The following is a 22,941-nucleotide window of genomic DNA, read 5'->3' as shown; positions in this document are numbered from 1 at the left end:
TGGTTAGAAGGGATGACAACATCACACCAGTTTTTGTAATTACTCTAACATACGATCAGCTACGATGGCTGTTCAGTTGAAACAGCACTGTAGCATTGAATCATCTCACACCTTCGCAACATATGAGTTTCTTTACCGTTTAGAAGATGAAGTCAATGGTTTTGCCCAAGAAGTAGCTGGTCGGAAGCATGAAGTTCTTTTGTACTTAAACTGAGGCTATGCTCTGAATACAGAAAGTTACCCTGCCCTTACTGCAGGAACAGTCAACATACAACGGAATTATTTGTCAGCCTTCATCCTAATTTAGGAGGTGGCTGAACAATTTGAGGAGCGTGAGAATAGAAAGTAGCCTGTCAAAAGAGAAAAAGGGACAGAGACTTACATAAGGTCTTCAGTGGGATTGTTCTTGAGATTCTCCTTATTGATCAATTTGTTGAACACCATCTCTTTGAAAACCAGACCACAGAAAATCCATCTGACTCATCAGCGATTAATTTTTGTATTTAAGAAACATAAGCAGATTAATGGGGCGTGCCTGAAAATGGCATGTGGTTACTGAGGGTGTGAACAACCTCTAGGGTCTGTCAAAACAAGCAGCTTCAGGGTTGTTTAATCCCTATTGAAGAAGCAGAAAATGAAAGCAGAAGAAAATCTTTATTGAAGAAGCACAGTACAACTGAGAAGGGCATACAGGGACAAGAAAAATGTTATTAAAGTACAATATCTGTATTATGCTATACACAGTGTTATATTAGACAATGTCCATATTATGAATAATATTAACATGTAATAGTCAGTTATAATACTTTATTCCAGATATTTAATCTTAGAACTAGTCAGAAAAAGGACATTTAGCCTAGGTTGCAATGCCCTAATTTTTCCCTACGGAAAAAAAAAATTGAAAGGTTTATGTGCTTTGTCGTTGGCTATTGATTGACTTCTGTGAAGCACTGACCAAAACATTACCTCTATGAAGAGTTGTATTTTACCGTGTATTTTACAGGACACAGCTGGAAAGGTGCTCTGGGCTGACACGGGTAAGTAGCACGTACTGCCAGATCTGCTCAGCAGGTATTGCGAAGGAGCAGCTTGTCACACAGAAACGGCTGAAGTGGCGTCACGCTCAAAGAGCAAACTGAAGATGTAGCTGCAACCACGCTCAGCGCCGGTGGTTGGTTACCCGGGACACGAGCGGGTCCGGCTGCGCTGCAGCCAGCTCGGCGGCCGGGGGTGAGGGGCAGGGGGAGCCGGGGGCGGCTGCAAGGGAACTTCAAGGAACGCACCCGGGACGAGTCCCCGGCGCGCTCGACGGCGGGCACGGGGCGAGCGAGCGTCGGTCGCCGAGCAGAGGGCGCGGGATTCCCCCGCGGGGTCCGACTGCCGCCCCTGCCCCCGGGCTCCCCCCACCTGCAGGGGTTTCGCCCCGCGCCCTGGCGGCTGGAATGGGGATGGGCTGAGCCCGGGGCGGCTGCCGGGACGCTCCGCTCGGGGAGAGGAAAATTCCAGCCGAGAGGAGCGGCCCTGCCCCCGCTGGTCGCTGGCAGCCCGCGCCCGGCGCCGGGGCCGGGGCCGGGGCCGAGCAGAGCGGAGCCGAGCCCCCGCGCCGGGCGGGCGTCCGGCAGCCGCTGGCGGGAGAGCCGGGGGTGAGGGGGCGGGAAGGCGGCGGGAGAGGGAGGAGCCGGGACGGGAATAGGGAGCCTCTGTTTCCCCGCGGAACGCGAAGGTTCCGCGTTTCAAGTTTCTCGCCGCGAAGTTTTTTTTTTGTTTGGCTTTTTTTTTTGTGTGTGGTTGGTTGTGGGTTTTTAATTTTGTTTTTCTTTCGTTTTGTGGGTTTTTTCCCCACCTCCGCCCAGGGTTCGGCTCAGCGAGCGGCCGCCCAGGCGCAGGCGGCTCAGCGGTGCTGTGTGCGTGGCCGGGGCCGCCGCTCCGGGAAGACGCCCCATGGCCGCGCTGTAAACAGCGGGGGAATGGCTGGGCTCGGGGTCAAGGTGGCGCCGGGGGCGGCGGAGCGGGGCCGCCTTCCTCAGCCCGCCCCGAGCAGGTGAGGTGGGGAGCCGAACTGAGCCCAGCCCAGCCGAGCTGAGGCGCTACGGGGGTGGGTCCCAGCGGCTGCGCCCGCCCTGACCCCGAGAGCCGACCTGCGCTCTCCCGGCCGCCGGCATGGATGGCAGCGCTCAGCCGGCGGCCGCCCCGCCGCCCGCAGGGTAAGCACGGCTCCCCGCGGAGGGGGAGGCCTGGGCCGCCCCCCGGCTCCACAGGGGGAGCCGCCGTCGCGGCGGGCCGTGCCCGAGGCCGGGTGAGGTGAGGTGCAAGGGGGCAGCTCGGAGCGGGGAGGCCCGTGCCGTGCGCCTCCGGCTGCGAGGTGCGGCGTTCGGGCGGCAGCCGGCGGCGGGAGGGTGCCCGCGCCCCTTCCCCCGGCTTCGGCGGCGCGGGAGCCCGGCGGAAGCTCCGCGGGGCGGCCGCGCCCGGGCCGAGCCGGTAACGGGGGGGCAGAGGTAGCAGCGCGACCGTTAAACGGCTGCCGGAGCGGCGGGAACGGGCGGACAGAGCGCTGCACCCGACGGCAGCTCGGCTGGTTCCCCTCGGGCGGGGTGCGACCAGCCCGTCGGTGGCCGGCGCCCTCCCCGGCGGATCCTGGCTGAGCAGCGGCTGCCGGCTGCAGCGCCGGGCTGGGCGGTCGCCCCTTGCCGGCGCCGTTTCCTCAGGGGCGAGCCGTGACCTGCCCGCGGGCCTCGCCGTCCGGCTGCCGCCGCCGCGCCGCGGGGTGCCACACACCGCCGGTGCGGCACCCGTCGGGGAGCGCTTCGCTGTCGGGGTCGGCTGCTCTGGGAAATCTCGGCATGGCGAAATTTACCCCTTGTGAGGTGTGCGTGTGTCAGCTTCTGCGTGCGAGTGGTGGCGGCGGTGTGGGGAGCTGGGTGCTTCCAAGGGCTTTGGTAACTGCCCACACGGGAGAAGGAAAAAAACAACAAACAATCAGCATCTGTCGGGATTAGTAAAAGGGTTTGTTTGTAAATGTTAGGCTCCTCTGACGAATTGCTTATAATCTGTCAGAAAACTTTAAAGAAGGTGTTTTTACAGTTAAGTACCCCCGTTGTAGATCAGGAGGAGGAGGAGGAGGGCTTCCCTTTGAGTTAAGCAGTGAGGTATGTTTGAAGAAAACCAATTCACTGAATAACTTCAGCAGGAACTGCAGGGATTCAAAACACTGACAAGATTGCTGGAGCTATCTGTAAATAGAATGGGCAAAATGCATGGTGAGTGTGGGTTATTTTAACACCAAGACGTTCTCGAAGTTTCCGTATTATATGCAAAAATTGATTCATTGAATTTCTGACCAAGTGAATACAAGATAAACAGGTGCAGTTGATGGTGATGTTTTGTGGTATTTGCAGTATCAACCAGATCTGCTTGAAACCGTGGCTGTAGGGAATCGGGAAGACTCATAGAGGAGGGGTGTTTTTTCACTTAGGGCCTTGTGGCAGTTCCACTTTTATGTATGGCCGTTGAAAAGTGACATTTCCTGTTGTTGATCGATGTAGAGTGTATAGTTACAGTATAGATAATCACTGCCTTTTTAGGAGTTTGGGTATGTAAGCACGGTTGAAAGGACTGAGCATATGATAACAGAGCATAATACCAGGTTAGGAAGTGACTACAACAGTACGCCTTGAAGGCCATCATATTTACAGGAACATGAAAACAAGCAAAAAAGGACAATTACAATTTTGGTTGCTCTGACAGCTTCTCTGGGCCTATCACCTGCTGTAAAGCTGTTGGTTATGCTGAATTTTGGCTGCTGCTTGACTTCTCTAAGTCAGGAAAAGTAGTCTGTTCCCTTAATGTGACTTCAAGCATCTGTCAGCATTCACATCTCAGTTTTGAAAAACATGTAGCTAACAGAAGTGCTTATTTGTGTTAGGCCTGCAGATATATTCTCAGGCCTTTTATCAGCTGTTCCCATATAATTTGGTACTTAGGAAATCAATTTTCCATTCCTTTCTTCTTACTACAAGAATTCTTTATTGTCAGTCTTTATTATTTCCTGAAGATGATCTCATTTGCTCATCCAAGCACTGGATTTGAGGAAAAATCTGGATTTACCAGCAAAAACTGCAACTCCCAGGTTACTGAAAATGATTGCCCAGATACATTTTTGAATAGTAAGCAGTCCTGCAGTTCTCCCTCTGAGATGATAGGAAACACTGTGCAATCTGGGAAGAAGTTAAGTTGAAGTAACAACTTTCTTTAAACGAATTACCAAATATATGATACTGCATTGTATTTCTTTTTAACCTGTCTAGCCAGGTGGAGAATGTTGTTAATCTGCAGCTGAAAATTGTTCCTCAGTAAGTGTGTTCTTAAATTACTGTTTGAAGTTATGTGGTGTAATTACCAGTAACTCTTCACAGCTTAGAAAGTCTATTTATGCGAACTGCCAAGAAGGCTAGAGGTGCTGAGGGTGTTTTTTAAGTTTTCAGGCATTGATGTATGTTTAGCCTTGGAACTTACATATAACTTAATCATCGGTGGCTCTTCAATATGGAATTCTGTTATCAGTTCTATGGGGATGAGCTTTGGGAAAGGATCCTGTAATTATATCCTCAAAGACACCATTTTTGCATGCAGGATTGCTTTCTTGTTGAAAAATTGTTTACTAAAACCGGTTGTGGTTAAAAATGTTTGCTTGAATTTGGGGAAAAAAATGCAGGGGTATGTGCCAGTGCTATTCTCACCGTACAATCAAAGTAAATCAGTAAAGATTTTTAAAAACAGCCTCTGCTGGATTTTTTTTTTTTTATATGCTGGGTAGGAGGCATGCCCAGTAACTGGCTGGAATCTTCTGGATTACGGTGAATAGGAGGTGTGCCCAGTAACTGGCTGGACATGACACATAGTTTCTTCTAGTAGCAGAAGAAACTTGGCTGGACCTACTTTTAAGGCATTTTATAGCTCATCTGTCTTGCTTCGAGTCTGAGCAGCACTTAATGTGCAGCGTGCTCCTGCCAGGCCAGTTGACACAGTCTCCTCCTGTTCATCACAGTGCTGAATTGGCTTTATGTATTGGCTGTGTTATGGATTGATAGGAAAATGTGTGGTTTAATACTTAAAAAAAAAAAAAAGTGGCTGTGGTTGGTATCCTGCCTCTTAAACACAGATTTCCTGCTGTTGCTGGATAGCCGTCCTATACCCTGGAGTGGATAAATTTTTACATTACCAAGTAGATTTCACTAGTTGACACAGGCTTCTACCATGAAGAATGGTACTCTAAGTTAATAAGCTGTTAAAATATTGGAGCAAATTTGGATTTTGGTAAATGGAAGATTGATTTCCTTTGAAATATTAGAATGCACATTGAGGTCCACCGTTTAATTAAATTCTATTCAGTTTCTGATAATTTTACATTATTTAATTTGTTCCCTTAAATCGTATTTAAAGTTATATGCTTACTTTCAAAATAACAGCTTCTGATCTGCCTTACCTACGCAAATCCCCTTTGGTTTGTGTGTCTAGTGAAAACATGCTTAGGGGAGAGAGCTGCTCTCCAGGGGCTGAAAGCAGAGATGGTTGTATTAGGGGAGGGCAGAGTCAAACTGAGCTTTGGTTAGTTTACTGTGGGAAGCACTCCTCGTTGTGTGTTCGTGCTCCCATTCCCTGTTACCTTGGCCTAGTGAATGCATTTGAAAAGTTTAATAAGAACAGGAGAGAAGTCTTTTCCACATGGTTAGGGCTGTCTGAGGAAGTGAGAGATGTTTTCAGAAAGAACAAGAAATTTAGCTTTTCTCGTGTGTATGCAACCGTTGAGTTTTTATCAAATCTTTTCAGATTACCGATCTTGGGAGACTTCAGCTGTGGCTCAGTGTTGAAAAGTGTCTGGCGTCAAGCTTAGAATACTGATTTAAGCTTTCTTCCTTTCTTTCATGTTGTCAGTTGAGTCAGTTTGTGACATAGCCACAGGTTTGTTCAAGTATAAATGAAAGTCTTCCCTGTTGTGGAGTGTGGGATGGGACAGAAACTGTAGCGATAGCTTCAAGCCAAGCATTCTGTTGCCAAGCCACAGCAGCAGATCTGGGGGTGGGGTGGGGTGGGGGAGGGCGGGCAGTGTGTCTAAATTTGCTCAGTTTGGTGAAATTTAAGTCAGGGCCAAAACTACATTTTTGCCTTGCAGTGAATTAGCGGCTGGTAATAGCTGTAGCTCTGTATACTACAGTATTGTATAAGTATATTGTGTGTGTATATATATATGTAAAATGCAAGAGCTTTTGTGCTTGTGATATTAAACGGTAGCACTATCTAGGATATCTAGAAGTTAGGCTGACATGGGTCTAACAAGTAGTCCAATCTTAGATGTGCTTTATCTCTTAGACTGAAGACTTCATGATAGTTAGCTCATTTATTTCTCACCCCCATGACCCTGATCAACTAACTGAGCAATAACAAAATGGAAAGAACTTCAAGAATTTGTGACCATAGAGTTTGCTGGATGTTTGAAGCAGGGAGTTAGCTACTTTGTGGGTGGATCCCCATCAGGAGCCACTTGAATGTTAATCATTCCAGGGGTTAATTTGCCAACTGAGTTCTGAAGATACACCTAATACTTCTTGAGGTGATTATGCTGATCTTTTTAATGTATGTATCTGCCCTAAGCAAGGCAACATCAAGTAGTTGCATGACACAGTGGTGCCATGATCTGAATGTTATATTTAAAAGCTGGTTTGATTACTCAAACTTCATCAAGTCTGAAGTCATAGCTGTGTGCCTATCGGGTAGTCAGTGGTAATGTTCACTGTTGGAGTGTGTTGCTGTGGGAAAAAGATCAAGGAAACATTAGGGGGTTGAGGAATGTGGATGCTAGGGCGAAAAAATGTGTGGGATGGTAATACACAAATAGAGAAATCAGCAGAGTGATTTCAAAGCTTTGTCTAAGTGTGATGGTATCCTTCGAAAAGGAAAAGTGAGAGCTAGTTGTTAGTGAGGTATGAAAAGCATGTGAGGGGGAAAAAGTGCTTGAGACTGGAAGGTACATTTTGGTGTTATCTTAGGATAGGTTCTTTTCTTTCTATTGTTACTGCATGTTTTTTTGTGAACTTTAAAGGAGATTTTGCAGTGTTAATGTAAACCTGAAGATCACTGTTTATGTTGAGTAGGTGCATCTGTGTTGGGTGGAAGAAGAAGAGAGCCCACTGTAGGGGTCCGAAAGCTTAGATTCCAGAGGAAACTGGAGATCTTTACAGGATTCCTGTCATCTGTCAGATGAATTAACTCACTAGGAATATTTTAAAGTCACAAACAAATGGTTTCTCCTGTAGTCTGGCAACATTTAAATCGGTCTTCCTTCATGAAGTCCGGTACTGCTTCTGAGTTCCTTGACCCTAGCTTTGAAGAAAGTTTTTATGCATGCAAGTTTTTCTAGCTTGATTGCTGTTGTTTCTAGCTGCCACTGTTGCAGTTTTATGTGTGCTGGGGAGCAGCAGATGCCAAATCATCCAGCCAGCCATGGGAGTTGTAACAATGTTAGTGCCTGCTCAACTAAATATTTTTTTTTTTCCCCCTAGAAATTAACAAGTCAATACGATGAGTTGCTCTGTTAACAGAGTAGATACAAGGGATGAATGCTGGGTGATCTCTTTTATGGCTGCTTGCAAGTTAAAACAGAGCTGCTTGTGTGCTTTCTTTCCTTTTCACCTGGCTCTCACTTGCTTCCCCAACAGCTGACCTGCTACTCTGACTTAAGTTCACGTAGCTGCCTGCTGTTTGAGAAAGAGTTGCTCTTTACTGTGAGCATTTGCTGTCACTATGTACTGCTCTAAAACTCGGAGGGTTGACGTCAGGGCATTAGAGGATCACAAGAAGCCGAGATGTTGGCTCCTAGACTCCTGTAGAGTTCTGTGGCCATGCCCAGCATTAGCACAATGAAAAGGAAACTGACTGTACAGCATGGGACAATGGAGAGTTCAAGGGGGAAAACCACCCCCTGCTGTTTTGAGCTGTAACAGGCAGTTAAAAACTTGAGATCTCACCTGAAGTCTCTCCTGCGCGGTAAGGTACCACAATTAAAAATGGAACTCTTTGTATGAAAGTAAACTTAAACAGTTACTAATGGGAGTTCCCGTAGATGTGTTCTGACTTAATCTGCATGGTGATGGACGGGTGGATAAATGTGCATTTTTTTTCATAGTATAAGGGACATTTTTTATGCATCAGAAGTGGAAACCTTTAAAGAATCGGGAGTTCCTGGAGTTGTTTTTTATTTGCTAGGAGGTTATCCAGTACAGCAGGGGCATATACATTTATATGTATCTTTTGGTGGTTGTAAATGATCAAAGTGCTGTAGGTGGTTAAAGGATGGATCCCTAGTCTAGGTATGAAATGTCTCCCTGGGGAGCTTGCATATATGTCAACTGTGCTGCAAGACTGGGGTTGTCAGGATTGCTATTTTCAGTTAAAGAAAATAGAGCATATGAATATTTTTAGCTAGGTATAAGCTTTCTTCTGTGAGAAAGCATTGGTGTTGTTGGAAGCTTTAGTTTTACAGAGGTTTTCATTGAAGAAATAGCTTCCAAGCTGTACTTTCTCAGCTGTATTTTAAAAATCCTTTCTGCACGTTTCTTTGAGTTTTGTTTTGTTCTGGAGATAACAGTAACCAATTGTTAACTTGGTTTGGAAAACATAGATCAGTCTTATTTAAAAACAGACAGACAAACCAACCTCTCTTCCTCCCCGAACAATGCAAACAGCTACTCTGTGCTAAACAAGTGCTGTGAGCTTGAATTTCTCTCAAATACCAACAATGATACAGTTTTTCTTTGCCCTATGTCTCTCCTAAAAAGTGATACTTCCTTAATTAAAAAATAAAAATATATAAAAAACCCCAAAACAACCCACCATTCCATCTCAAAATAACAGCATTAGAAACGTGGATATCCTTCTTTAAAGTCAAATCTCTTTTCAATTTAATATTCCTGAATGTTGATTTATTGTTTTAAAAATCATGTTCTTTTCATGGGCCTTGGTGTCCTATTGGGAATTAATTTTCCCTTTTGGTATTTTACCTGGCTTTCATGTCAGACCTTCAGGCTCTGTACAGGGGCTCTTAGCAGATACCTTTTAAATGTTTTGCTGTGGGAAAGGCATAAGCATCTTTTCATTCAATTGTCCCTATAATACAAACACATTATTGACAAAGTTGCCTGGAGGGACTGCTTTTTCTAGAATTTTCATAAAATGAATTGGTTTTATATTATTTCTTGCACCCAATGCGACTGTTTTTTTTTCCCCAGTTTGACGTGCTGGGAGCTTTGCTGAGTAAAGGGAGCTAAATAAGAATGTTCCAGTATATGGGAGCATCAGTAGGGTAGCAGTGCAAACTTTGTGTTACTATTGCCCCGGTAGGTTTTGTGTGTAGGTCTCAAGGTAATTAGAAGGGCATTAGGGAAGAATAGTGGGTCAAGTCTGGGTTCTGTCATTTACTGTTTTACCATATGTTGAGGTATGATTGTATTGCTTGTGACCTTTGTAAAACCCAGTACAGTCCTCCTGTACTGTCAGACTAGACTGAGAAAACAACTGGATGTAATACTGCAGGTGGAAGGTAATCTAATGAGGTATCTATTGTTCAGCTGTGGTCATCACAGCAATGTTGAAAGCATTTTTTTACTTGGGAGGAATAATGTTTTGTCTCTGGATCTCCTAAAAAAAATGGAGGAGCCAAAATGTCTGTTAGTAACAAAGTTGAGAAAACTAACGTTTACAGCTCATCCTACTGGGTTGTAACACCTTCAGGCAAAAATGAATTACATCTTTCTTCACTACTAGCTGCGGACTTAAACCTTTTGTTCTTTTCATTAAAAATGCATGTTGTGCAGAATTAAATGTGAAACCATTCTGGCTTTGAGAGCATAGAAGTTATTTGCATGGATGGATGGGCGTCTTTTTAGTTCTTTAGTTTGCAAGACAAACAAGGCGTGCGTTAGTTGATGGCGACTGTGTAGTAGGTAGAATTTCCAGAAGTGGAATTTCTGATGATTTTCAGGAGTTTGTGTAAAATCAGAAATTGAAGCTGTGACAGAAATCTGGGCTTCATCTTTTTTTGTTTTTAATTCAGAAACTTAATTCCTCAAAGGTCAGATACCGCTGTGTGTTGAAAGTTGCCCCTAGGTTCCCAGACTTGAGAATTATTGCTTTCTCCATCTACTTTATGAAGCCTCCAGACATAAACTTTTCTGTATCCTCTGATGGTCTCTCACTTCCCCTTGCCTGCAATTTTGGTCTTCTCCTTCCACCCAAACTACAAAGTAGCCTCACTAATTCCATCCTTGGCGCTTTCCTTGAGCTATTTTTACCTCATTCAGTTTTTAAAGTACTCGTTAGTTGGAGAAAATCCTGTTTTGCGGAATCTTAAACTTCAATGTGCTACTACTTCTTTTCAAAACGCCTTTCCCATAGATCATGCTTAGGGACTTTGAAGAATTGTAACAATTCCTAAGGCATCTTAACCATTGTGATTTTAACCATTTAGAAGTTAAAGTGGTCTTTCCCCATCTGCTTTTACTGTGGGAGGCGCTCTTGAAGATAACACTTGGGTTTTGGGTGTTTCAGGTTTTTTTTCTTCCTTTATGGGGACAGGAGATTCCTTCCTCCTATTACGTTAAGCTGTTCTGCAATGTATGTCCCTGTCCTTAAACTCTTTCACAGGGTCCTTCTGCTTTTAGATTTTTGGATTTTTTTTTTGTGCATTCTTCTGAATTTTGAGATTTAAAAGGAACCCAGCCCTCCAGCTTGGTCCTTCCGTCTGTTATTTTTTTTTTCCTGTGTCCCATTCTGCCTGTATCTGATTTCCCTTCCCCTGAGCTCATCCTGAAACTACAGGTTCTCCATTTTCTAAATGCGTCTTTGTGTTTAAATGTTATATATCACCTTTTACCTAGCTTAATGCATTGTCTTCCCTTGTGTTTACATGGGCATGGACACTATTTTTGCTACAGGGTTTAAGGGGAGAAGGGCTTCCCAGGCCCTTTTGTGTGGCACTTTAAAGGGGGGTCATTGGCTGTCTTCGCAGTTGCTATTCTCATCTGCTCGCTTATCTATGGTTGAGTAATGCCTTAGACAGCACAGGACTTGGAGCGGGGATCTTAAGGCAGCAGTGATAGCTGGAGACATGAAATAGGATTTATTTTATTATTTTTCTCCTTTGAACTAAGTCAGAGTGTACTTATGACTCTGTTGGGCCAGTAGCAGTGAATTACTTAATGTATTATATGCTGTCCTTCCTCAGAATTAGATATATTTGATTAGATTTCTGCATGACAGGTTATCAGGATGTTTGTTGTAGAAATGAACTGATGGAACTGGGTCACATGTGTCTTTAGTCCTTCAGCTCCTCAGTGCTTCTCTTCTTTCTTGTTGGTTGGTTGGGTTTTTGGAGGGTGGGGAGAGGGGCCGTTTTTCTTCCAAGGGATATGTACGTGGATAAGAAAATTTTCAAATCTAGGTAACTTTTGTGGTTTGTTTTGATTGTTTTTCTGCAGTGTGGGGCACATATCCCCCCCAGTATTACTTAAATAGTTTCAACACACCAGGCGATGCTTGTTCACTTTTATAGAAAAGCAAAGTGAAAAACTAGAAAGTTTGGAAAACCAAAGCATTTTTTAAGCACTCCTTCAAAGCTGATTATCAATAGTGAGGGGGATAGGAGAGAATCTGAAGCGGCTTATTTTGGAAAAGTAGTAAGGATCTGACATCATTGTCTGAACTGTTGGAATCTCTGTCTTACTTCTAAGCATCGTTCTTTGACTGTTCTCATATTTCCACTGCCCAAACACTGTTACGAACTTTCCAGTCTTCCTCCCAAAATACACTGCTGTGATGTCTCTTTATCCATAAATCTCGAATGAAGGAGAAGGAGTGAAATGCAATGAATTGTAAATGTTAAATGAAACCTTAAAAACGTACAATTTATTTTAGAAAACAAATATGGGATTTGGTGCTATGATAGTTTTAGAAATACTCAAAACCAAATCAATCAGTTCTTATTTTTTTATTTCTGATGGTGTTCTTTAAGATACTGCTTATAGGCTTCAGTCGTTTTTTTTTTTCTTCCTGCGTTTACTTACCAAAAAATTTTCCTGAATTCTGTAGCTCCAATATGTAGAGCTTGCCAGCTAACGGGTTTACAGGATTTTTTTTTCTTTCTGTTTTTTTTTTTTTTTTTTCTATTTTTATCTTTTTTAAAAAGCCTGCTTGCCAGCACTTAATCCAGAATAAGTTTTGTGGTAGAATTGAGAATGGTTGGAAATAATGACACATAACATAAATGCTGAAATTTCATCCTATACAATGCCAAGCAGTATTTTATACATGTTGACTGTAGATGGAGATTTTAAAATTATGTGGTACTCTGACTGAGTGGTCTTGTGGAAGGATCTATATGGTGTCAGTCAAAACTCTGCCCCTCTGCAGAAGAGACAGATGTCCTGCATGCTCTCTCCACTAGAGAAGAACAAATGGATTCTCTTTCACATTTGCTGAATGAAATCTGTCTATATTCTGACAAGCCAATGCTGCCTCTTCCTGTTTCTGGTGCAGAGATCTGTAGTAGGAAGTCAAGTGCCCAGTGAGTTGAGTTGTTTATTTTGTAAACAAATGTTTGTCAGAGCCCCTTGGAAGAACTTTAGCAACTTAAGATAGAAATACCCTTGTAAAATCCTACCCTGATTAACTGCGAAATGTGCAGTTCATTTGCCAACAACATAATCTCAGAAAGAACAAATGATTGAGTATGTAAGGAGTTCTGTTACATGTAAACAAAAGCTTCAAGATTAGAAGTAATCACTTTGAGTTTTAAATTTTCATTTAAAAATAAAACAAAAAACCAATGAGATGTGGAAAACTCTATCTACAGTTATTGGCTTTTCCCACATCCTGCCACATCACGTTTCACATCTTGGTCATATACTGAGGGTGTTTCCTTGAGTCAGTTTATGGTATCATGTGAATAAATGCTCAGCGTGGTAGAAAGATCTCCTGTCTGTAAAAGAGCATGTGATATTTTATGTAAGATGGGAGGGGATAGCTAAACATGGCGTAGCATTTGTTGAAATTGTAAAAACTCAGTCATTAAGCTCAACCCAGTAAAAAACTTTTGGCTTCTGACAGGGAAATGGGACCTGTCAGAAAACGTGAATCACATCCTCAAACTGATGTCGCTGTACCAGTATTATGTACCATTGTGTTTATCTGTGGCTTTGAGTAACAAATTTTTTCAGTTAAATAGTGAAGTGGCAGCAAAAAAAAAAAGTGGTTTGGTGGCTCTTTATGAGGAAGACTGATTCATTCAGAGATCTGGCACTGGATATGGAGATTCACTCTTGAAACCCAGCCCCCACCCCCCCTTTTTTTTTTTTTTATTAGTAGTTGAATAATTAACAGAGATTGCATACCTCTCTTCCTCCCTTACGGACAGTCTAGGTGGAAGTTTCAGTGTCGTCTTCTGAACTGAGTAGGATCGCTTCTGCTGTTGAGCTGGTAGAGTAAGCTTCTTGTTGCAGCTTCATGTCCTTTTCTTTAGTTAGAAGTTGTCAGTGATAAGCTGTTTGTAATCACAAAATTCTGAGGTAATTCCTTTTTCTCTTTTTAAGGTTAGGCAAGGTTTTTGTTGCTTTAGGCCCTCTTCCCTTGCCTGTGTTCACCTTAGGATATTCTTTTAGTTTGAGGATGTTTTTGAAGTGTCAACTTTGAATTTCTGGATCCAAAGAGAGCCTTTCTTTTTTAAGCTAACAGCACTATGGTAGTGACTTTATATCCACGTAATAAGAATTCAAAAAATTCTGGTCATTGTTGTTTTGTGTGTGTTGGAAGAACAGCTGGATGGCTGTTGGCCACAACGCGAATCTATTCTCCGATATGAAGCCAGAGTTCTCGCCATGGATTTCCTCCTTTGGGTGGCATTCGAAACCCAACCCTTACTTACTGGGAGAGAGAAAATGTGGCTCTTGGGAGAGGTGGATGGGATTTATGTTACTAGCACTTAAGAGTTTTACTCGGTAGAATGAGGGTGAACTTCTCAATTTCACAGAGTTTGCAGCTAAATTTTAGTTCTGTCTTGCTTGTGTCTCCTTGGGCTTCTGTCACCTGTGTAGATAGCTGCCCATGAACTTTTCTTCCAGATTGATTACCTGATCTGTTTTTCAGCATGTTAACTTCAGTTCTATCACAACATTCTGTGAAGCACTGACCTACTGCAGTTAAGTTTGGGGAAATGGGGATAAATTTTAGAGAGATTTTAGCAAACAAACTATCTGCAGCTTGTTCCTGATATAGGTACTACCATTAAGGACAAGAGTAGAAGCTCTGGTCTAGGTGATGTTCTGATCCATGCACCTTGTCTGAAGCGTCTGTTGTTATAGCTGTGTGGGTGGTAATTTTGCCTATCCTTCCCCCTTCACCACCCCCAACCCCCTCCACCCCAGGCCTTTTTTGACCAGTATAGACAAATTCAAGGTTCTCTAGTGCTCTTGAGTCAGGGTCATTAGTTTCTAATTTTGGAGAAGTTTGCCCTATATTGCCTTTTTGTTTCCACTGGCATTCTGCTAGCATGGTGCTTACTAATTGCTTGAAGATAAATTGGTAAAAAATGTCTCTGTCTTGTACATATAACTAGCAATAGAGTTGTCATTTTATGTTTTTAGTGATTTAATGTATTCAAGAAGCAACAATTTCTTCTAAAACTGTTTTGAACAAGTACAGTTGTTAACAGTTAAGCACTCTTGGTCCTTCTATTTCTAAAGTGTGACACCATGTGAATGGCATGTTCATGAGTTACTGCATGGTTACAGAGTATGAGCATGTAAATAATTCAAAATGCTATTTGGCTGGTTACTTTCATGGGTCGGAATGTGGAAAATACTGGATTCTGACTGTTGCGATAACACAGGGTACAAAATTATTAAATACTTAAAATCATCTAAGAGGTGTCTAATAAAATTTTTATATATTCTTTTAGGCATTTTATAGAGATTCTTTGTTTTACTCTGGGAAAAATTCTAAATCCAGGGAGTACTTAGAGATGGTTTCAGATCTCAGGAATTTGTGTGTGTATTTTAAGGCCTTGGTGAGGTCTTAGAGCTTAGATCATTCGAGCAGTATTTCTGTCCTTTCCTCTGAAAGCCATAAAGTAAGACAATCCTTTTTCTCTGAATTTTCTTGGGCATTTTTACAGGACTTCCTGGGTGGGAGAAGTGTGTTACTTTTTAAAGTTAATATTTATAAACTTCAGTTGCATTGTTTCAGAGCACTTCGTATACATATATATACTCTGTAGATCAGGTAAGTACCATATTAGAATTTTCAGAAGGAAAGAACCAGGGAGAGAAGGTGCTGCTAAATAGGAGGGTGCTGTTTCTCGTAGTGGGAAAGGACTCAGTTATAGGAACTCTGAAAAATAAAGCCTGAAAACAACTGCCCAGCTGTACTTTAAGATGAAAACAGGATGTTGGTTGTATTGCTGGAGGACTACTGTATAAATCAAAGGATATGCTATTATTGCTGTGTAAGGAAGCTGTACTCCCTTAGAGTAGTTCTGTATATAAAAGAATGGTAATTGCCATGCTTATCAAGGACGGGCAGTTCTCCTTTTCCAGTTGTGACCTGGTGAATCCACCTCTAGTTCATGACTTAAAACACTGCCAGTTATTTTAATCCCTATTCAATAGCACAAACAGAATGTGGTTATTTTTATCTCTTTATGGTTCCTTAGATTATACAATAGAAAACACCTTTCCTATATTCAAGCCAAAGGTGGTTTACTGAGGGGGTATGTGGATTGTTTCCCCAGTGCCTCTTAAACCCTGCCAGTTCAAGTTGTGTCCACTTAGTCATGTCATCTGGAAATGGCCAGGTGGCTTTCTCCCCTTGCTGGTGTCTGACCTTTCCTTGTCTTTTTTTTTTTTTTGTTTTTAAAAAGAGTTCACTTATAGCCCCTTTAAATTTTTGTTTGACAGGCTAAGCCAGCCGTTTTTTGTTTATTCTCATAAGGTCTTTTAAAGCGTGTCTCTGCCCTTATTCCACATCCTATTTAGGGTACTGTTCTACTGTTCTTCAATGCTGACTAGAATGGTGTTGCCTTTAATTTTGTTTTTAAAATAATTTTTTTTTTATGCCTTTGAGCACTGTATCCAAGTGCACTTTCTCCCTTTAGGAAGGAAGCATGTCAAACTAATTCTCTGGTTTTGGATTCCACCAGTTTATTTTTATCTTCAGGGAAATCACAGAATCACGGAATTGTTTGGGTTCGAAGGGACATTTGAAGATCATCTAGTCTAATCCCCACAGTAGATCTGTAGTACACTGTAGGATAGCCTAGATTGTTACTTAAGAAATATAAGTAAGTTTCTCTTAGGCAGAAGTAGCCGAATCTGGAGCAACAATAAGTATATGGACAAAGGTTAAATCGTGTTCCTGTAATATTACATGTGCTTTTATAGAAAACTTTTTGGGATAAGTCCTCGAAACCAGGTCTATTTTGATAAAGTGATTTTTAGCATAGCAGTTTACCCTGGTTAGTAGAGAGTTGTCAGCCTCTTAGTATTTGCACTTGAGTGCAGAGTTAACCTCCTGCAGTAAGACCCCTGACCATGAATCAGGTTTGAAAACACTCTATGCTGCTGATGCCTACACGATAGAGGAACAGAGAGTCTGATAAGAAAATGAGAAGGTGGCAATGGTGAGTCAGTTATGCAGAACTGTAAGGGAAAGCAGATATGCTTCACTCTTGAAAGAATCTTTCAAAGAAAAAAAAAGCATTTTTTAAAGCCTTTTGAAATTTTTCAATGCCTTTGAAAGCCCTCAAAATCCTTTTGAAGGCTTTACAGCATAAACGTAATATTGTTTTAATATTGATTTTACTTTATACTGAATTATAAATTCATCTTTCAGATTTATAGTTTTCATGGAGTTTGATATTCAGAATGACTTTTCTGTTATTTACTATTGCTTTTCTACATTTCCCTGAAGTTCTGAGAGAAGGATGTTGCAGGAGCTGTTTAGGCTTATGTAACAAGTTGTTGTAATGCCTAAGGAAGAATACGTCTATAATATGATGTTCCAAAAGGCATTTCAGTCCTGTTGTTCAGCTGGTAGTGCATTTGAAATAGCAACTTCTTTAAGGGGCTAAATAGTGCTGTTATTCTGGAACATCACTCATTACTCCTATATTTTCGCAGTTGAGAGAACTGGTTGTAGTAGGTTAAGCTACGCTCCTGGTGTTTGAACTACTTTCGAAATCACACTTATGTAGTGTACACATAGAAAACTATTCAGTCAAAAGTACTGGAGGTGAGATGCTCTCCTCTCAGGGGATACCTATTGGAGCGTTTTCCATTACTTTTTAACATAAATGCTGATATAATAACTTTAGATTTAACACTGGGATGTAACTGTATGCCAGTATCAATTAATGGATGTATTTCTTAAGAAGCAGGGCCTCACTAATTTGCTTCTTTCTGCTTTTTCAAAGGGGTGGAACAGGAGGAAGTCTCAAAATCTTGAATTTGTTTGTCTGCATGAAACAGTTGTAGGAAATCTTTTTGTTGAAACGCAATGAGTTCTGTAGTACAGAGAGAGTTACTCTGAATGTACTTGGGAGGATACCATATTATATACAGAGAGATATGTAATTTCTATGGAGGGAGAACCTTTTCTGGAGTGAGACACTAGTTTATTTGAAAACACGTTTGTCAGTTATCAGATGTCTTAGTGTCTGTAGCAGTAGTTCATCAAAAAAGGGTAGGTAATGATATAGGGTAGACGAGTGATTTTTTAAAAAAATGCATATAACTTTTAAGTAGTCATGCCCTGTGGTCATTAAAGAAAAATTTTAACTTCTAGCTTTTCATTTAAATGCATGGTGTTCTTTAACAGGTGAGAAGCGTGGTTATCAGGAGTCATGCTGTGGAATTACCCTGATGTGACCTTGTAAATGTTGGATATGAAAAGAATTAAGCATTATTTGAACTGGTTCAGTACTCTGGAGGCCTCTTAATTATGCTGCCGGTATTATTTTTCTTAAAACTTCTAATGAAGGAGGATGTATTCTGGAGGTCTTGTCTCACTTACACACTCACACGGACAGCTTTCACTGTGCAGGTTGTATTGTACCTGAACATTATTGTGATTTTTTTGTTTGATTTCTTTAAATTTTTGAGCACGTATCAAAACTTTTCATCCACAAAGAAAATAGCTGTTGCTTTTGATTAGTAATTTAAACTTTGGCAAGTATGTAAGTTCCTCAGCAGGGCACTGGTTTTGAAGAGCTACTTATGTTCCAGTGAGAAATCTTCTGAAGAGATTGTTTTAGAACATGTGACTTTAACTTTTTTCCTGCTTCTGTACTACATTATCTGCACTGATTGACTCCTTTCCTTCAGGAAACACATTTGCATTAAAGATCCGGTCTTCTGTTTATTTAGTTCCTGCTGCTTATTGCTTCCATGAGGTCCTCTTTGACCTTACAATTAACAGAAAAGTAACTGCTATCCTGGGAATTAAATCAAGGAGAAATTAAGTAGAAGGAGCTGATAAATTTGGATAAAATTTTTCACTGATCAAGCCTCCATTTTGACATGCAAAGATCCTCAGTCAAAAGAAGTAAATAAAAAGATTAAAAAACCTCATAAGGAACATGTTTTTCACAGCGTCTCTGGTACTTCATGAAAGGCTTTAAACCATAATAGTCAGGGAGACCAGTGGTTCCTGTTGTTAAAAGTTGGCTTTGTCACCAGAAAAACTTTAAGTGTACTTGCTGGAAGGTACTCTAACCTGACCAGAGCCAATTTTATTAATCTGATCTGTTTTGGCTAATTGTCTTTTAGGAAGAATATTTGCATTATACTGTAGCATTTCGTAGTCCCAGCTTATATACCCCGACTTCTATTTTAAATTGGTCTGCTGATGCAAAGATTATTGCTGCAATTAGTGCAATACTGAAATGGTAGTAAGTATAAGAGATCACTCAATTTGCTTTTAAGTTTAACATACAGCAAATGCAGTGAAGTAATAGCGGTAGCTCTGAGATCTGCTTTGTTTGTTCCTTCATATTGTATTATGTTATTATAATTGTGTTGGAAATAAAGAGGGCTGGTGAGGGATAAAACTGGCATATCACAGAATGAATCACAGAATGGTAGGGGTTGGAAGGGACCTCTAGACATCATCTTGTCCAACCCCCCTGCTTGAGCAGGGACACCCAGAGCAGGGGGCACAGGAACGCATCCAGGCAGGTTTTGAATGTCTCCAGGGAAGGAGACTCCACAACCTCCCTGGACAGCCTGTGCCACTGCTCTGGCACCCTCACAGGGAAGAAGTTTTTCTCATATTGAGGTGGAACTTCCTGTGTTCCAACTTGTGCCCGTTGCCCCTTGTCCTGTCATTGGGCACTATTGAAAAGAGTCCAGTCCTATCGTCCTGACACCCACCCTTTAGATATTTATAGGTATTGATGAAATTCCCCCTCAGTCTTCTCTTCTGCAAGCTGAACAAACCCAGGTGTCTCAGCCTTTCCTCATGAGGGAGATACTTCAGTCCATTGGTCATCTTGGTAGCTCTCTGCTGGACTTGCTCAAGCAGTTCCCTGTCCTTAAACTGAGGGGCCCGAAAGTGGACACTGTACTCCAGTTGTGGTCTCACTAGGGCAGAGAAGAGGGGGATGATAACCTACCTCAACCTGCTGGCGACACTCCTTTTAGTGCAGCCCAGGATATCGATGGCCTTCTTGGCCACAAGGGCACAGTGCTGGCTCATGGTCAGCTGGTTGTTCACCAGCACTCCCAGGTCCTTCTCAACAGAGCCACTTTCCAGTAGATCAGCCCCAAACCTGTACCAGTGCATAGCGTTGTTCCTCCCCAGGTGCAGGACCTTGCAACTTGCTCTTGTTGAATTTCATGAGGTTCCCCTGGGTCCAGCTCTCCAGCCTGTCCAGGTCTCGCTGGATGGCAGCACAGCCTTCTGGTGTATCAGCCACTCCTCCCAGCTTGGTATCATCCGCAAACTTGCTGAGGGTACACTCTGTCCCTTCATCCAGGTCATTGATGATGATGTTGAACAGGGCTGGACCTAGCACAGACCCCTGGAGAGCACCGCTAGTTACAGGCCTCCATCCAGACTCTGCTCCATTGATCACGACCCTCTGAGTTCTGTTGCTGAGCCAGTTCTCAATCCACCTCACTGTCCACTCATCCAGCCCACACTTCCTTAGCTTGCCTGTGAGGATGCTATGGGAGACAGTGTCGAATGCCTTACTGAAGTCAAGAGAGACAACATCAACTGCTCTCCCTTCATCAACCCAGGCAGTCACACCATCACAGAAGGCTGTGAGGTTGGTCAAGCATGAGCTTCCCTTGGTGAATCCATGTTGACTGTTTCTAATAACCTTCTTGTCCTCTACCTGCCTGGAGATGACTTCCAGGATGAACTGCTCCATCACCTTTCCAGGGGTGGAGGTGAGGCTGACTGGCCTATAGTTCCCCAGGCCCTGCTTCTTGCCCTTTCTGAAGATGGGCATGGCATTTGCTTTCCTCCAGTCCTCGGGCACCTCTCCTGTCCTCCATGACCTTTCAAAGATGATGGAGAGTGGCTTGGCAAGAACATCTGCCAACTCCCTCAGCACTTGCAAGTGTATCCCATCGGGGCCCATGGATTTGTGAGGATCCAGTTTGCATAGGTGATCTTTGACCCAATCCTTCTCAACTGATGTCAAGCCTTCCTTTCTCCAGATTTGTCCTCTCTTCTCTGGGGGCTGAGATGCCTGAGGGCCAGCCTTAGCAGTAAAGACTGAAGCAAAGAAGGCATTCAGTAACTCTGCCTTCTCTGCATCCTGCATCGCCAGGGTGCCTCCTTGTTCAGCAGTGGGCCCACTGTATCTGCAGTCTTCCTTTTGCTGCTGATGTATTTAAAGAAGCCCTTCTTGTTTTCTTTGACATCCCTTGCCAGATTTAATTCCAAGTGGGCCTTGGCCTTCCTCGTCGCATCTCTGCATACCCTGACAATATTCCTATATTCCTCCCAAGTGGCCAGTGCCTTTTTCCACATACTGTGCACCTCCCTCTTCCATCTGAGTTTCTCTAGAAGCTCTTTGCTTGTCCATGAGGGTCTCCTGGCTCCTCTGCCTGACTTCTCCCTCCTGGGGATGCACCGATCTTGAGCTCGGAGGAAGTGGCTCTTGAATACTGTCCAGCTGTCTTGGGACCCTCCTGCCTTCCAGAGCCTTGCTCATGGTATTTCTCCTAGCAGGTCTTTGAAGAGGCCAAAGTTGGCCCTCTTGATGTCCAAGGTTGTAATCCAACAGTATAGCCCTACTTTTACCTTGCAGTATCCAAAACTCAACCATCTTGTGGTCACTGCATGCCAATATCAAAGAATTGACTGGGTAGATTGCAATGTTGTCTGCTTAATGTCACCTTAACTATCTACACTTGATAATTTGGTCTGATTTGAACATAACAGTGTCACATTTGAAGGCAGAGGATGCCTAGAAAGGAAGGAGATGATTTACGTCCCTTGAGCTCTGTGAGTGGGAGTTTCAGATTGGAATTTGGCTATAAAATATTCAGAATTTTTTGAAAGGTCTACATGATAAAATCAGAACGGGTACCAAGGCCTGTAACTGGATCCTTAGGCAGCTAACCTTGTATGTACCTTCTCCAAAACGTAAGAAAGGGCCTGCTCTGTCTTGGCAAACAGCGAGCTCATTTCAGTTTCTACTGTCTTGAGTTTTACAATGTACGTATATGTTTAAAAAAAGCAAAAAAAAAAAAAAAAAAAATTTTAGGCTGTATAAAGAAGTTCTGTGGTATATCTTGAGACTGCGCTCTCCTGCTACGACCTCAGACTAATCTTAACTTCTAGTTAGAAGACCAGACATAACAATACCAAGTCTTAGACTTGGTGAATATATGGAATTGTGTTTCATTGTGTTGATGAAATTAAGCTATTCATTCATCCATCCATATTTGTTTGTGGCATATAGGCAAGAGTACGTTTTGCAGGTGAAAGGAGCTGACTCCAAATACTACCAGAATCACTGTTTACTCATTTGAGTTGTTCTTTTGATCTACATGTGCTTACACATATATGTGTACTCACAGACAATGATTCAAGCACTTTCCTTTGTTTTCTAGAGCATAATCTTAAAACTTCTGCATGTTTTCAGATAACAATGTTGTATATGTTGTCACTGTTGGTCGTTGCCAATAGTAGAAATAATCTGCCAAATGCTAAACTAATTCTGATTACACACTTTCCTTAGCTAAGTGTCTTGAATTCCAGGTACACAAACCAGTACACTGAATATACATATTTTTCTTCAGGAATCTGTGGTTCCAGCTGTCATTGACCACAGCGTGGAGCTTCACATAAGCTCAAGAAGAGCAGAAAGATTGTTATTTCTAGTTTCAGTATGTGTTCTTATTCATATCCAGCCACATCACGTAAGAAGTGTGGAGTGCTGGGACTTCTAGCCAGTGTTACCCAGTGGGATGTTGTGGATTTGCCTTCTACGAGCAAGTGGGGACATTTTCCTTTCTTCTTTTTCTTATTTAAGAAACTTAAAAGAATATGAACAGGAGTGGACAACCTGAAGAGGCAGTTTCACCTCTCCAGTGAAAAAGGTGAGGACTTGCAACTGTTAGGTTTGTTGTTGGACTAAATGATCTTGAGGGTCTTTTCCAGCATAAATGATTCTATGATCCTATTTTCTCCTTTACCAGTCACTTGTCTGCATCACTTAGCATCAATTGTGGTAAAGTTATGTAGCCATGTAATTGGGGCTAAAAAAGACCAGTAAAAAGACAGAGAAATTATGACTCGGCCTAGCTGTAAAATTTGTCTTGCAATTTTTGCAGAAGCCTATGTCATTATTATGATTCACTGCTTTTGACAGCCACCTGGTAT

General features: G+C 42.5%; 1 protein-coding gene across 7 annotated transcripts in view; it reads left to right on the top strand.

Annotated features, from left to right (window-relative positions):
• The first annotated feature begins 1,469 nt into the window (after positions 1 to 1,469).
• COBLL1 (cordon-bleu WH2 repeat protein like 1) overlaps positions 1,470 to 22,941 on the top strand; it is a 91,598-nt gene continuing 70,126 nt past the window's right edge. For 2 of the 7 annotated variants that reach the window (XM_075093330.1, XM_075093326.1), the window contains exon 1: positions 2,078 to 2,204. In XM_075093330.1, the coding sequence (XP_074949431.1) occupies positions 2,161 to 2,204 (44 nt within the window). In that variant the 5' untranslated portion in view covers positions 2,078 to 2,160. Of the gene's footprint in view, positions 2,205 to 22,636; positions 22,659 to 22,941 lie in introns of those variants that run through there. The other 5 variants (XM_075093331.1, XM_075093329.1, XM_075093328.1 and 2 more) reach the window with 5 other exon arrangements.

Source organism: Phalacrocorax aristotelis, chromosome 5 (genome assembly GCF_949628215.1).
Source record: "Phalacrocorax aristotelis chromosome 5, bGulAri2.1, whole genome shotgun sequence".
Classification (NCBI taxonomy): Eukaryota; Metazoa; Chordata; class Aves; order Suliformes; family Phalacrocoracidae; genus Phalacrocorax; species Phalacrocorax aristotelis.
This window is presented reverse-complemented; position numbering and strand designations above follow the sequence as displayed.